This window comes from Channa argus, chromosome 24 (genome assembly GCF_033026475.1).
Source record: "Channa argus isolate prfri chromosome 24, Channa argus male v1.0, whole genome shotgun sequence".
Classification (NCBI taxonomy): Eukaryota; Metazoa; Chordata; class Actinopteri; order Anabantiformes; family Channidae; genus Channa; species Channa argus.
This window is the reverse complement of record NC_090220.1, coordinates 3,997,132-4,013,518: the sequence shown is the minus strand read 5'-3', so window position 1 is coordinate 4,013,518 and position 16,387 is coordinate 3,997,132. Positions and strand designations below refer to the sequence as shown.

Below are 16,387 nucleotides of genomic sequence, written 5' to 3'. Positions count from 1 at the left end.
TTCACATTGTATCTGTTCACATACTTCCATCTTTTTTCCTTTACAATAATTGCTTGCCTCAAAATGTAATGAGTGTATTATCTTAGTGTTTCACTGAATAAGTGATCTTTACATACTGTTTGACATACACTCTCTAAACAGCTCAAATAGATTTAAATATGATTTTCACGGTAGACTACCAGATTTTTACCAGTATACAAAACTGATGTGATGGTTATGTAATGTAAGTGAAGTTATTAAATAGTCAAGTAGTCAAATAAAGCGAAAGCTTGGGTTGAAAAATGTAATGTACATTTAAGTAGAATTGAAAGATGTTAGGTGAGGTTAGTTTTACTTTTTTACTACACAATCAGTTTACTTTCTAAGTACAGTAGTTGCATGTAAAGTAATCTTTTCTTTAAATGTGTTTTGTGACAATGGCTTCTCTGTTGTACCCTCAGGTCCTCCAGTCATCGTAGGAATGAGCATTAACATAGCAAGCATCGACTCCATCTCAGAAGTAAACATGGTAAGTTGCTTGCTTAAAAATGTTCACTTCTTACACCGACAAACATTCCCAATTTTGCTTTTGTGACTCATTTATAGTGTGCTGGTTGACAAAAACTTCAGGTCTTTACTGAATGAAACGTTGTTCTTTAGAATAAATAGGTTAAATGATCTTTTTTCCTCCAAAATCTGTGAATAGTGATAATTCCACTATAATCTCACATTAACACTAATAATAAACAAAGAGAAACTACATGTTTTCATGTGCATCATGCTTGAACATGTGCAGTAAGGATGAATCCACTTTGTTGTTATCGGATGTGTACTGACGTTTAGGAGTTAAATCAGACTACCAGGCTTCCAGCCCTGTGTTTGATAAGGGAAACATTAAATACAGTACTTTTCATCCTTTTAGCATGGCTGACAACATTTGTATTGAAACTGTGGGGCAAGGAGCTACTTAAGTAAATAGAGTACAAGAAACTGCTTTACATAATATTTAAAATGTCTAAATCATTTTAACAATTTTTCTGACTGTTTAACTTTTCTAATGAACCCATTTATTTTTCACAGCACTGGCTGTAAACATGTCTTGCAACGATGCATTAGCTGACAAAGATTATACAATACGCTTTTGCAGTTATAACCATGCCAACTCTTTCTGAAGGGATCCCTTCAGTCTCTATGAGTAGTCTCCTCAGCCACGGCAGAAACCAGACAACCAGAAACAGAAATGTCTACTACTAAAAGGTATTTTGTTGTTTTCTTTTTTATCTATAACGTCATAAAAGTTTGCTTTCTATACAGGACTACACCATCACAATGTATTTCCAGCAAAGCTGGCGAGATAAGCGTTTGGCCTATGGTGAGCTGAACCTAAACCTGACTCTGGACAACCGTGTAGCAGACCAGCTGTGGCTCCCGGACACCTACTTCCTTAATGACAAAAAGTCCTTTCTTCATGGTGTGACAGTAAAAAACCGTATGATCCGCCTGCACCCCGATGGCACCGTCTTATACGGGCTGAGGTAAGAACATTGGAAACTCTCCTGTGTGGCCTTGTTTCTTTGATTCCAAAGTCTAGCTACTAGATGAACCTAAAGTATTGGTACTGGTGGCCATTTTAAAAAACGACAAATAGAATTTTTTTTTTTTGCTCATTTAAATACACTGAGGGGTGTTGCTGCGGCTTTGCTTTGTTATTGGTGTGACAATTAGTTTGTGGCAATTAATCTCAGGTAATATTAGCAAATTTGTCTCGTTTCCATAATAATTCACTGACTTTATGATACAGTACTACTCTACTTGTGCTATGGTTATACTGAATATTAGCATTTAGCGTTATCCTATAGTTGTTATACGTAGTCATAATATTTGGACATGGTTTTGCAGTTTAATATAATTTAAATATACAGTATTTCTACAGCACTGCTTCATATTCCGTGCAGTGTGTTTCAAATTTGTACCTGCAGTTCAATTCACCTGATCTGTTTTGTCTTTAAAGACGTGTCAGATCAGGTGGAATTGAACGCGCTAAATTGCCTGAAGGTGTTAATGCGAGTGAGAATGTGTCTGCTTGTTCTCGGTAACGAACTGGTAACTGCTCGAAGGTGTTTCCCTGCCTCTAACCCAGTGCATGTTGGGAATGGTTTGGTATAGAGAAGGAATTAATATTCAATGTGTTTTTAAACTTTACTTTTGGAGCGATTTAATAATGCAAGAATGCACAATGTTTCTGAAAGAAAATATGGGCATGTGAGAAAAACTATTTCATCCATGCTGTGTGGATAAGTACAGTAGTGTATGAATAGAACATGAATGAGTGAGTGAATGACTGAGAGCATTATAAATATAATACAATTTAATTATTAATAAGCTGAATTTAGAGCATAGAGTACCTTTTTCTAATAATATATAATAATGATGCTTCTAACTCTTTCATCTTTTCCAACATTATGTCGTACATAAATGATACACGGTAACCATCAGTCTTGCATTTACTGCTTCTATGCTGAGCATTATTATGAGCATCGCTAAGAAGCAAAAATGAAGATTAGGAGACAAAGGTGTAACAAGGTGTCTTGCTTTTATTTCAAAGTTAACAGATCGGCTGCTGTGCGAATAAAACATATTTGGGAGTCAGAGGGAAGATTAAAAGCCTTACACCCTGAACTAAAACCAGAGAAATCAAGTTGAAAACCTTTTAACCCAGGTGTTCGATTCCATGAAAAGCAAATACTAATGTAAAGTGATAAAACACAAACCTTGGATCTCACTAGATTTATACATAATATGTCAATTTGACAGCAAAAAGCATGTTAATAAATTTTCCTTTGTCAATGTTTCAAGACAAAGAAAAAATATCACCAGTACATTTTACTCAGTAATACCTCACTTGTTCCATGTAGTTACGCACTAAGAGCAATATGCAGTAATTTCAAGTGTTGTTTATTGCCCCTTTACTGCACAGAGTCACTGAAGCCTATCACAGCTGAAAATGGACAAGAGGCAGGATACACTCAGGAATCTGGCTGACACATAGAAACAGACTGCAGTTTCTCACATTTACACGTAGAGTCAACAATTGACCTAAATGCATGTTTTAGGATTCTGGAATGAGACCGGAGTATGTGGATAACATGCAAACTCTATAAAAAGGGCCCAGGCAGTTGAGGAGCTCGAACCAAGGACTTTTTTTTCAATGAGGCAGAAGTGCTACCTGACACATTTCCTCTAATTTCAACTGACAGGCTGCTGCCCACTATCATCTAGCTAATGCTAACGTAGCTGACAATTCTCTTGAAGGAAGCTGAGACCTTAAATCACTGAATGTTTCATAAGCAAGGGATCTTGGAAAATGTATCCCATAACAGATTCAGCTGTGTCCTTCAGCATGTATCATACTCTGTGTGGTGCATACAGGAATACTGTTAAATGCATAGAAGATCCAGGTCATTACAATATTAAAGGTATAAGATGCTCACCACCCAAATGTCCCAAATCCCTGCGATAAAGACAACATTGCACTGAATGTGTCCAGAGCAGCTGAAATTCCTTGGAGAAGGCCTAAAGTAAGAAAGTGTCCTAACGTTTGTTCAAACTCAGATTGAGTTGTTGCTTCACAGGTCATAAAATAAAATATTTTGATGAAGGCAAAGAAGCTGTGAAAGTGTTTTGTTCTATGCATAAAAGAAGATGGCAGCGACAGCATTTAGATCACCTGAAGTAATGAATTATTAATGCAATAATCAGTATTCAGAGACTCTGAACCCCTGAATTGGTTCTGACACGACAGGAGCTTTAATGGCGGGAGGGTTTTTTGTTTTTTGTTTTTTTATTTTATCTTTTTAGCTTTTATGACTCTTCAAAAGACTATGATGAACACTGAGGAAATGCAGCCTCACTGCAGATGTCCGTCTACTAAATGAACCTTTATGGTCTGTGGTCAGATGTTTGTGGTCAACCTTGGAGCATCATGGCACAGTCCTGACAAAAGTCTGGAACAGGGGATGTGTTTTTAGCACGTAGAGTTGGGATGTTCCTCAATAAACACTTCACTTCTGTCATCCTCATCCTTACAGCCACTTAATTACAAAGGCCTAATACATCTCACAAATGATTGTTGGACATTATTAGCAAATCTGCCTTCATTAAATAAATACTATTGTTTCTAAATATATGTCACATGACAAAATGTACAACAATATATTTGTGTGCATCCCACAAACAAAGCGGGTGGGAACAGGGCCATCACTACGTGATCTGAATAAACATTTGCAGCTGCTCCACTTGGTACATCTCAACACATGCAGGCTTCTCCAGAGCCACAGAAGCCAAAGTCAGAAGAAAAAGCCTTGCACCCAAATTTTCTCTGTCACTGGGTCTTTGCCGGCATGGAACAGAAAGCTAAGGCTGTTGAACCGGACGCTAGGATCTGCCAGTCCTCTAACATGTCTTCAAACATAGTGCACAAGGGTTTACTATTGTCCCCACCCACTGCAATAATGGTACATGGCAGACGGTGTCAAAGCCCTGGATCTGTCCTCTGGACCATTTTTTTCAGCAGTGGACAGTAATTAGAAGCAGTGCATTATCTACATGCAGTGGGGATTTTTGCAAACCTCCTGTAAGCATGCAATTAAATCACTTTGTTGAAATCTTTCACTTTGCCCAAAGGTTGTGTGGACATTTTTCTCCGGAACAGTAGACGTGACTTTACAATAGCTGCTGTGTTATCAGCTCCTATGAATGTTTCATTGCTCAGGTCTCACTGCTTGGGGTTTTTGTTGTCTTAAATGCATTTTCTTGTAAAGAACGCTTATTTGAGTCTGTGCCCTGTGCTTCTCTTGAGCACAGTAGAATATAAACTGTGGTTCAATCACATTACACACGCTGCTGCACCTTGTGCTGTGCGCTCACCTATCCACTCACTGTGAAATGTGCTGACGCTGGTGTTTGTCTTTTTTTGTTTGTTTGTTTGTTTTACTTTGATTTCTACTGCTTATGTGGATTTTACTCTAAGTTGCGCTGGTCTGTGTTGATCGAACATCTATTTTTGTCTTCATCTTAACTACAAGCTGACATCATCTGTGCTTCACAGCTCTGTCCTTGTTTTTCATCCTCTGATCTCATGTTGGATGTTGAATGCTGCATTTTCTGTGCCTGCTGTCTCCATTCTTTGGCTTATCAAGTTAGATTGCAGTGTCCTTTCAGATTCAGGACCAGTTCTCTCCAGTAATGTTTAATATTTCAATAAACATTATTTAAAGAGTATACTATACCCACTATATTTCAAATAAAAATATATATTAAAGATGAAAGGATAACTAAAACTATAACACTGATTCTTCTCTACTCAAGTTCTATTGCTTGTTAGCTTGCAGCCTGGATTGGTTTGTTAATTTGTGCCGTAGGCCTCTATTGTCCTCTATTGTTTTCCAAAACGGGTTAAAAACAAATCCGATATACAGAGATCCGTTAGTTGACATATTTCTTCATTAAAAATGTGGTCGACTTAAGTATTGTCCAAACTAATTTGCCATACCTTCACCAGAAATCTCAACATGCACAGTTAACCAGCCATGGTACAAGGATGTGCCAATTTGGAGCATGTGGGGCAAGATTTGTTAGGAAAAAAAAAAGAATCTTGACCACGTCTTCGTCATCAAGTGAAGTGTCGTGTGTAGCCATGCGTTTTTATTCATTTTTAGACATAAACTAAGGTCTGTAGCACAGGCTGCAATTCGACAAGCCACGAAAGTAGATAAGATTCAATACTGGTTTTGACATCTGTATGTTGATTGTGGACAATATATTTAATTTAGGAAATTACTAAAGTTGTCCTTTAAAAACTGGTATTAAGCCATTTTAGCCTATTTACCCTTCGGATTTAAAGATAAGCTCACTAAAGAGTGATTTCCTCTTTATACTTCTCAGAAGGTTTATTTAAACAATATCTACTTCCCAAAGTAATAAAATTTTCATGTTCTTCATACAAACACAAATACCAAAATGTTGATTTTCCTTCTTTCAAAACCTCTTCTAAAATCTCCAGACTGCCCTTGGGAGAGGTCCTGACACCTGCTGTAGATGGGAGTGGACTAGAGCATTTACCTGTACAAAGAAGTTAGAACTAGCTGCACCCGAATCAGCTTCAATAGTTTAATTCTGCTTCAGTATAATTACAGTAATTTGCCTGATATAGATAAAAAGTCACTAACTTGGCCCATTTTGGATTTATGAACATTTTGCTAAAAATGCATTTGTAGATCCACTTTTGTAGGATCTTTAACATTTTACTTTTTTTAAACTAAACTAAAGGAACTTAGCATTTCTTCCACCCCTGTCAATGATATGTAAATAACGTGCATCAGAGACTTTAGTATATGGATTGCATTCCCTGTTCCTTTCCGTATGAGTGGTCATTGATTGTGCAAATCAAAAGATGGAGGGATGATGCATACAGTTCAAATCCAATCTGAAAAGCTGCCTCCAGCCATCCTGGAGTCAATGTTGTGTTTGAAAACCTTTCTTGTGTATGTGAGGTATACAGTAGCTACAGTTTTCTTCTTCCTTATGCTTTATTTTTATGTAGAGAAGAGGGAGGAGGCTGGGTTCTGAGGAGTGCTGAGTGGTGCAGGAGAGCGTTTGGATGTTGCAAACAAAGTCATTCCAAACATCAATAAAAGAAGTTGGTGTCAGTAGAAAGTGTAGGGCCCTTTGTGCGTGATAGAGCAGGTTTTTCCAACTTGCCAGTGAGTTGAGAGGCTGAATCATCATTAGCTAACTGACTATCTACTTTGATAGTGCACTGGGTCCTGAGAGCATTGAGGGCTTTGTTGAGCTAAGCTTTCGCCAGATGGTGTTTTCTCTCTTCCAATTCCTGTGACTCTGCTCTCTCTGTTCTTCTGTTTATTAAACCATGGTGTAGCATTGTGATAATACAATGATCTTTCGTTTGGTACGCATGCTACCTCAAAGAGAAGGACACAGGAGTAGGTGTCAAAAATAGAGCTCAGATATATGAAAGCCCCCCCTGTCTGTAATGCTGAGCCTCTGGCTTCCACCTACACTTGTGTTAATCATGCTGCCTTCTGAAAAAAGTGAAATACGCTTTTAATAATAAAATAAGTTTTGGGTTTTTGGGTGCTAGGGCAGCTAAGATGATTGTTTTGGGGAAAAATATTAAATATGTTAAAGTTTTCTACGGGGGTGGTGGGGTGTTAAAGAGGTTATGGCTTTGAACCTGCTACTCCTTTGTGGAGAATTTATCACTTTGGTTCCTTCTGACCAACTAAAGACATGCAGTTAGGTTAACTGGTGTCTCTCATTGCCTGCAGGCATGAAGGGTTGATTGTCATTATGTATCAGTCTGTGATAGACTGGCGACCTGTCCAGGGTCCCTGCCTATCCCTGCCTCTCACGCACTGATAGCTGAGATTGGCTCCAGCCCGCTGCAACACATAACAGGATAAGCTTTCTAGATAATAAGTTTTGACAGGGATTTGCAAAAATTTACAGTAGTTCTTGTCTCCAATTCCTTGTAATTTACTTTGTGGACTCTTAGTAATGACTGTGCTGCAAAAACTAAATATGTTAATATTATATTATATCTTTAAACGCCATCTGAAATCTGGCTTGTTTCGACTGGTTTATCTTTTATTACTTTATACAAGTTAATGTGAGGTGCATTGCATCTTTTATGTTTTTGAAAAAGGTAACAACCGGAATCTGTTATTTACTTTTAAATCTAGTAGTTTACAAAGTACTTCAGTCTTTACCAAAATGGCGGAAATACTCATGGATATTTCCATAGAGCACACACACATACACACACATGGGTAGAGTATCAGCAGATGTCTGCTGAATCAAAATCTCAAATCTCAGCCCACCCACCAGGTGTGTCCTTGAGTGAGATACAGTGGTAGTGGTATCTCATGCCGAGGCTGCTCACTGCCTCCCCCCAGTGGATGCGTTAATGCAGACAAAGAATTTCACTCTTACATGTACAGTATATGTGCTAAAAAAAATCTTGTCCTTTCGGCTCATCCCGTGAGTTCAGGGTCGTCACAGTGGATCATTGGCCGCATGTTGATTTGGCACAGTTTTTACGCCGAATGTCCTTCCTGACGCAACCCTCCCCAATTTCTACCGGGCTTGGACCAGCACTGCACAGCTGGGGATGGGAAAGGGCTGTTGGGGGTTCAGTGTCTTGCCCAGAAACACTCTGAACCACTGACCCTGTGGTCTGTAGACGACTGAACTACAGCTGCCCCCATGTATAGGTGCTCAATGATGGCAATAAAACAGCTGTTTCCTGTAACGTGTTCCGTTAAATACAAACAAGAATTACACCAATCCTATTTTTTATATTATTAGGTTTTTTTTTTAATCTAGTATTTTTTCTATATTAGGATTTGTTTTAAGTGGAGAAAAGACTTTTATCAAAATGTTTTTTTTTTTCAAGTTAAAAAGTGTTGTTAGACTGTCAACCAAATTTTTTGCAAGGAAACTTTATACATTTATACAAAAAACTTTATACAAAAACTAATTCATATAATATACAAATGTACAAAGGAAGGAGACTCCTACCTGTTGGAATGCAGTGGTGCTGACCCTCTCTGGTGGGATTGTAATTGCTGACCTACATCTGCTGACATTTCCAAATCCAAGACCCTCGCTGTTACAAATCTGAACTTGTGCCTACTCAGTGGTGATTCTCCCTTGACTTGTTAAGTGTCACACATCAAGTCAATTTTATTTGTAGTGTTTTAAAAATGTATTTCTATCCGTTTGTCCAAGGTGCCACTTCTGCCATGGTCTCACTCCTTCATTATGTTCTTTAAAGACAAAAAATAATGCATTATCTGCAAAGCTAATGCATTTAAAGGCATCTTGTGCAAGGTTTCTGGTAATGGTACATTTTTTCTATTATTTTTTTAATTAACAGAAAAAGTACAATTTGCACAAAACAAAACATAACAGCTAGTGAGAGATAAGACAAAAAGACAAGACATGTGTGAGCCTATGTACAGTATGTGTTTGCTTGTGAAAGATCATCTGGGTTGGGGGACTGAAGATGGGTAGTGAGGATACGCAGAAAAGGTGTAATCGCAAGTGAAACCGCTGTGGTGATACAATGATTCGCTGTGGCGACCCTGAACTCACGGGATAAGCCGAAAGGACAAAAACATAAATAAATACATAGGGAAACTAATAAAACATACAAATAAATAAAAACATATGTAAAAAAAACTACTACCACCACTAATAATTATAATAATAATCATCATCATCATCCTCATCACAATCGATGATGATGTAAGCAAAGGGATGGAGATGTAGGAATTTGGCAGCTCACTGTCACTGGTACCCAGAAGGAATTCACCAGGTTGCAGGCCCAAGTGGCGTGGAAGTAATCATCTGCACTACCTGAGGTGCATTGTGAGCAGGTGTCTGTGTTGGTTAACCCCATTTTAAACATTTTGCTTTGAGTGATGTGCGTTCAGTCAATGGTCTTGTATTGTATGTTGTAAATTTGTGCTGCCAGTCACGGAGAAGGTGATACTGATTTCTATCCAAAGTCAGAGTTGGGGGAGAAGGTAAGATCTTTTTCCCATTTTTCCATTGGGACTGTTATTATAGAGTCTTTGTTTGATATCATTTTGTAGGGTTTAAACAACAATGTCTTTGACCTTGTGACCTTTATTATCTCATCAGTTAGTGTGGGGGGCTGCTGTGGGCTGTAATATTTATTCTTGATTTAATATTGTTGAATTAATTATTTTAATTGTTGGTATTAGAGGAACTGTTCTCCCCCAACTCCGCACCTTTCCATTAATGTCTTAAATGATAGACATTGGTTATTCTCAAACAGGTGGTGAAGGTGAGTGATTCCTTTTTGCTGCCATGCTGGAAAGTGAATAGGGGTATTGTGTAATTGAAAGTCTGAGTTGTACCATATTGGGGTATGTTTACACGGTGCTAGTGTTGATTTTGTGATTTTGTGAGCTTTCCACCAGGCTGTCAGAGTGGAAGACATAGTTCTCATCTTAAAATAGTTCATTTTTTTGACTGATTGTGGCATAAAAGGGAGATCTGAAACTGATATGGGTTTGTTCAAGTCTATTTGTGAGTTGTTGTAATTATTCTTTTGAATCTATTTGACCAGGTATTGCAGTTGTGTTGCTGGGAAGTAGTGTTGGAAATTGGGTGCTTCGAGGCTGCCTTGTGATTTTTGCTGTTGGTAGGGAGAGATATGTTTTTCCAGTAAAAATGAGATGTTAGTATTCATTTTTACTGTAGCGATTTATCCACTGAGTGCAAGCGGAAGGTTGGTTGCAGCGTCTGAGATCGTCTTCTATTTGTTTGTAATATAGGGATATAGTTGAGATTGAAATGTTTTGACAGCCTGGGGGAAATATTAATGCCTAAATATTTAATGTTGTCAATATGAAATGGAAGGAGGGATTCCTGTGCTGGAGACTCCCAGTCAGTCTGGAAGTATAGTTGATTTATCCCAATTTGTCATGTAATTTGAGATTACAGAAAATGTATAAATAACATTAAATGTTTCCTTTAGTGAGCTGTAGGGGTCCTGTAAGTGTAATAATATGTCATCTGCATAAAGACAAATTTTATGGTGTGAATCTGTATAATGGAGTGCTTTAATTATGACATTCTGTCGTATGACCACTGATAGCGGTTCTATAAAGATGGCATTTGTGATTGCAGTGGCGCTGGCTGCAGTGTATAGTGTTTTTATCCAATGGATGAATGACTCGCTGAAACCAAGCTTTTGCTAAAAAGAAACTAACTTTATCAAATGCTTTTTCTGCGTCTAATGATACAATTAGGGTTTGGTTTGTTTTTGTTGTGAAAGGGTGATTAAGTTAAATAGTCTCCGGACATTGTCTGATGGGTTCCTGTTTTTGATGAATCCTGTTTGGTCTGGGTGGACTAATGTTGTGGTGACTGTCTCTATTCTAGTAGCTAGTGCTTTGGTAATGATCTTTAGGTCTGTGGTAATAAGTAAGAGGGGCTGTAGATGGAAGGATGGATTGGGTCTTTGTTAGGTTTTATTAAAAGGGCCGTGATGGCTGGATTCATGTGTGCTGGTATTGTTGAGGTAGTTTTTAATACTGAGGTTATTCTGTAAAATAATGGTGACAAAATTTGCCAGAAGTGTTTGTAGAATTCTGCATTATATCCATCAGGACCGGCTGATTTATTATTTGGCCTTTTAATTAGTGCTTTATGGAGTTTATTGGTGGGGAGTGTTGCATCTAAGCTGTTCACATGTTCTTGGGATAGTGTTGGTAGTTGGAGCTTGTTTAGAAAGATGTCTATATGTGACTGATTGACACTATGATCAGAAGAATATTGGCTACTGTAGAAGTTTTAAAAGAGGTTATTAATATCCTGTGGGTTCTTGACAGTTTGACCTGTGGAGTTTCGTATGGGATGATTGATTTTTCCTTTTTTCTGTTGGAGTTGATATGATACATATTTACCTGTCATGTTGCTATATTGGAACTGTTAGTATTTAAGTTGCTAAATAAGGAATTGTGTTTTTCCGTGTAGAATACAGTCTGTCATATTGCATTTTATCAATGTCCGTAGTGTCTCTCTGGTGTCTCTAGATTGGAGGCATCATGCTGGGATGTTTGTGTGTTGTTATCTATGCTGCAGTGGTAGTAGTAATGATCTATGGCTGCTTCCAAGTCTGTTAAGTCCTCTAGTGTAAAATTAAAATGAGAGAAAATCCTAACGGTTATTTTTTTTGGATTGAGCTCTCTTAGTGGTTTTTTTTTTTTTTTTTTATCTAGTGGCAATAGTTTCTAAAAATAATTCAAAAATTTGTTTGTCTGGGTGCCGTCCGCTTCTGCGCTGCCTCATGCGTCACATCCTGTGCTGTCTCCGATCCCTGGTAATGATACATACAGAGTATGTATTTATATTTACAGAAGCTTCATTTGTCAAGCTTCACTTTGCGAACTAAGTTTAACTTTACTTTACTTTGCTTTAACCACAACTCTAAGCCATATTGTTAATGGTGACATTGCATATTCTTTAAATGGTAAATGTTCTGCACTTATATAGTGCTTTTCTACCTATTGGCACTCAAAGCGCTTTACCCTGCTTCTTATTCACCCATTCACACTCACAATCACACACACACACACACTCATACACCGATGGGGGCCAACACTCACCGGGAGCAACTAAGTTGGGGTTCAGTGTCTTGCTCAAGGACACTTCAACATGTGACTGGAGGAGGTGGGGATTGAACCAACAACTGGCAGATTGGTGGACAACCGCTGTACCTTTCTGCGCCACAGTCGCAAAAATTCTGATTTTCAAATGACCTTTGCTATTAATGTAATTAGGCATGATGTTATCTTGTCACAGTATGTATTGTAGTAGCCCTGCTGTCCCCTTCCAGCAGAGGAGCACTGTGAGACAGCAGGGAGGTGCAGAAGAGAATGCAGTTTGAGCAGTTTAATGCTTGTGCAGCAGAATGCAGCTCAGTGTCATTGTGAATAATAAATACATACTGTCACACATTTTGTTTATGTATTATTTTCTTTACCCTTATGGCACCTTCTGCTGTCATGAACCCAGAGGCACCAAATGCTTGTGCGGCAATCTCTTCTTTACCAATTACGTGCCGACAGCAGGGATCACCCCACCCCGACCAATTTACAAACTCTTTGTTAAACCAGTATATTTCCACTGCAAACACCTTATTATTTGCTGTATTACCAATTCTGCATACTTGAGAAATATTTGTAAATTTGTATTTTGCACCAATGGAAAACCACTGACTGTAGCAGGATTGTTGGCTTCTACTAAAACCTAATTAATAATGTATTTAAAATTTGAAAAAATGCTTTAAAGGTATTTTAAGAACCATACATGTACAACTTGTAAGCAAAATTGTTTTCCCAGGGTACAGGACGTATTGACATTGACAAACCGCTACGTACACATTTTTGTGTACATGACAGAAATGCACATCTTGGAACAATAAATAAATGTGACAAAACCACATGCAGAGGCTGAGCAGGTAGTGATTCACATAAGAAGAAATGACGTCTCCAGACTACTCACAGAAACCCAACGCATAAATCATGTTTAGGAGTCTCTGGAAAAGTAGGAAATAGAATTTCTTTTAACACTTTAGGACATTGGTTTACTGCCTTACACATATTGCAGAATACTGAAATGTTAATGAACATTAATGTGCCCTAAGATAAATCTGGTATTTGCAAAACATCTTCTTAATAATATAAGTTTAAATCTCTGCATGAATTATTTAACTGATATAAAATGCTACATAATAAGATAGCTGTGCTCGTCTACTCATGTGTTTCTCATCTCTTGTACTTATTAGAATAACCACCACTGCTGCTTGCATGATGGACTTGAGGAGGTACCCTCTTGATGAACAGAACTGCACCCTGGAAATTGAAAGCTGTAAGTATAAGGCAAAACAATCTGCATGATACACAAGCCGAATTAGAAAAGGGTTGGGAAGATGTAAGAACATAAATAAAAACAGAATGCAATGAAATCTCATCTACACATATTTTATTCACAATAGAACATAAACAAAATATCAGATGTGGAAACTGAGACATTTTAACATTTCGAGGAAAATATTATTGAATTTGATGGCAGCAACCACATCTCAAAAAAAGTTGAAAGAGAGGCAACAAAAGGCTGGAATTGCCACAAATCAAAAACAAACGGAGGAGCATTTGAAAACTAATTAGGTTAATTGGGAACAGTGTAGTAACATGACTGGGTATAAAAGGAGCGTTTCAGAGAGGCAGAGCCTCTCACATGTAAAGGGACAACATTCCTGTCCTAAAACCCCAGCAACTGGTCTCCTCACTTCCCAGATGTTTTCCTACATATGTTAAAGAGGGGATGCTACACAACATGGTACACATCACTCTCTTCCAACTTGAGATGTGTTGCAGCCATCAAATTGTAAATGAGCTAAAATCTTCCATGAAATAGTAAAATGTGTTTCATCATCTGATGTGTTGTTTATGTTCTATTGTGAGTAAAGGTCGGTGGATGAGATTTGCAAATCACTGCATCATTGTTTTTATTTACATTTTACATTTTATCTTCCAAACTTTTTTTGGAATTAGGGTTATATATCTTTTCATTTTGTCTTTCACAGCAAAGGGCTCACGCTGAGCTAGAAATGTTTGTATACCTACTCACATGGTAGAAATGAGAGCGATTACTTATGTGGGATAATTTTGGGTAACTATTAACGAGCTGTCTGAATTCCGTTCGACATATTTTTTTACCTTTACAGTGGATGATTGCCTTTAGAGATAAAGAAATCACAGTGGCTGATGATAATGCATTGATTACTTCTTGCTCAGCGAGACAGGGCCATCCCTGGATCCTTGAATGGTGACGACAAACTGACGCCATAAAACAAGGCCGGCCCATTTGACCTTCAACAAGGCTTGAACTCTATTTACACTGACATCATGCAGTCTCTGAATAAACATATAGGAATAAATAATAGGGATAAAATTAGTTCTTAACCACCACATGTCAAGTCAAGTCAAATGTTATTCAAACAGCCTAATATCACTGAGGGGATCAACAGTCGGTACAGCAAACAAAACCCTAGGTCACTTCCCAGACCCTTGAGTCAGATAAAGAAGATTTCCCCCAAAAAACAATGTTTAAAAGAGAAGGAAAAACAAGGAAGAAATGTCAGGAAGGGCAACTGAGGGAGGCAGCCTTTTCCAGGAAAGAAAGACATGTAATAAGATAAGATAAGATAAGATAAAGACTCTATTGATCCCACGATGCGGAAAAGACCAGCACCAGATATTGCACCACATATTAAATCAAAGATCAAATTTCCCCGCACCCAAACGAATATTAGAGCACAAAAAAGTTACATAACAGGCACAAAAGTTTCTCCCATAATAACCATACACATAAATAAACACCCAAAAAGGTTGCTCCCATTTGTGTCTGTACACTGTATTGATATGTTGTACAAGTCTGATAGCTGTGGGCAGGAATGACCTGCGATAGCGCTCGCTCATACATTGGCGGTGTAACAATCTTGTGCTGAAGGAGCAGCTCAGAGCCTCCACGGTGTGGTGCAGGGGGTGGAAGGTGTTATCCACGATGGATGACAGTTTGACAAACTCCACTCCTTCCTTGATAGGATTTAGCTGATATTGCCAAGTCTTTTGAAACCAGTTTGAATTTGGATGCACCAAATATCATCAGAAGGATTTTTTTTTTTACCTAAACTCAGCTTTTTGTTCTCCTTGGACATGGGAGTTTCGTATAGCATATGGAACAATCCACTTAAACGATTTTATACTTTATACTATTTTCACAATTCATTATCCTTTTATTGAAAACAAATCTCCCGTTAAAACAATTAATTGACTAACTGATTAAGTGCCCGCTACACTTTGACTTGACCCTATCCCCAGTATACTTTACTTTATATACTAGGATTCAGAATCAAATATTGCTCAATACAGTATTAATATTAGATGCACTGTGCTGTAATAAAAAGACTGGTCATGATTAAGGCAGCAGAGGCCAGGATATTCTGACTTTTGGACACTCAAGTGGTGATAAAGGTTATTTTCTCACAGTTTAAAGAGTTTCCTTCCAGTGCCACATGTCCACTTTGTACTGTACATGTACGGTATGAGACAAAAAAAGAAAAAATGCAGACCTTACGTGATAGCATACAATAAAATATAACTGACATTTTTTTTCATATGCTTCAATTTGTATAAATCGTTGTGCAGGAGAAAAAATGTACCAGTTGTGTAATTAAAAATTGTATTTGCTCGATCATTGTCATTGACTATTCCATCAATCAACCCACGTGCTCAATACTACAGATATTTGTAGTTCTGGCTATTCGGGATGAAACTGCAGCGCGTGTGCCTTCGGGAACATCAGCAGACAAATGAAATATGGATATGGCATGAATACAAAGGTTGCAAGAATATCTGCTGCTTATCCTTATGAAATGCATTGCATTAGTGAGAGTCATGCTCATTAAGTCAGTTTGATTGATTAGACAGGCAGTTGTTGCAATTTCATGGACAATTCACAGTCACATTCCCTCACCCCAAAACATCAGGGAAAGAGCTGATGATAACGAATCCTGGTCCCTTAGTCAGCGTCCAGTCTGCACATGTGGAAGAAGAATGTGAAATGCAATAACAATTTCTATAATAGGAATGTACACTGGCCTATCGACATATAACTTCACCTTCAGCTGCACTGCCTGAATGTGTGGGGGAGATGTTCCATTGAACACATGTTCATGAATGTTCATGTAGGTAGTATCGCATGCATTAATATACAGTAACTTAATAGG

The 16,387-nt window shown here is 37.9% G+C and overlaps 1 protein-coding gene across 2 annotated transcripts in view; it reads left to right on the top strand.

Moving 5' to 3' along the window:
* gabrb4 (gamma-aminobutyric acid type A receptor subunit beta4) overlaps positions 1 to 16,387 on the top strand; it is a 56,526-nt gene that overhangs the window by 25,860 nt on the left and 14,279 nt on the right. For both annotated transcript variants that reach the window (XM_067494522.1, XM_067494521.1), the window contains exons 3-5: positions 441 to 508; positions 1,294 to 1,514; positions 13,382 to 13,464. In XM_067494522.1, the coding sequence (XP_067350623.1) occupies positions 441 to 508; positions 1,294 to 1,514; positions 13,382 to 13,464 (372 nt within the window). The remainder of the gene's footprint in view (positions 1 to 440; positions 509 to 1,293; positions 1,515 to 13,381; positions 13,465 to 16,387) is intronic.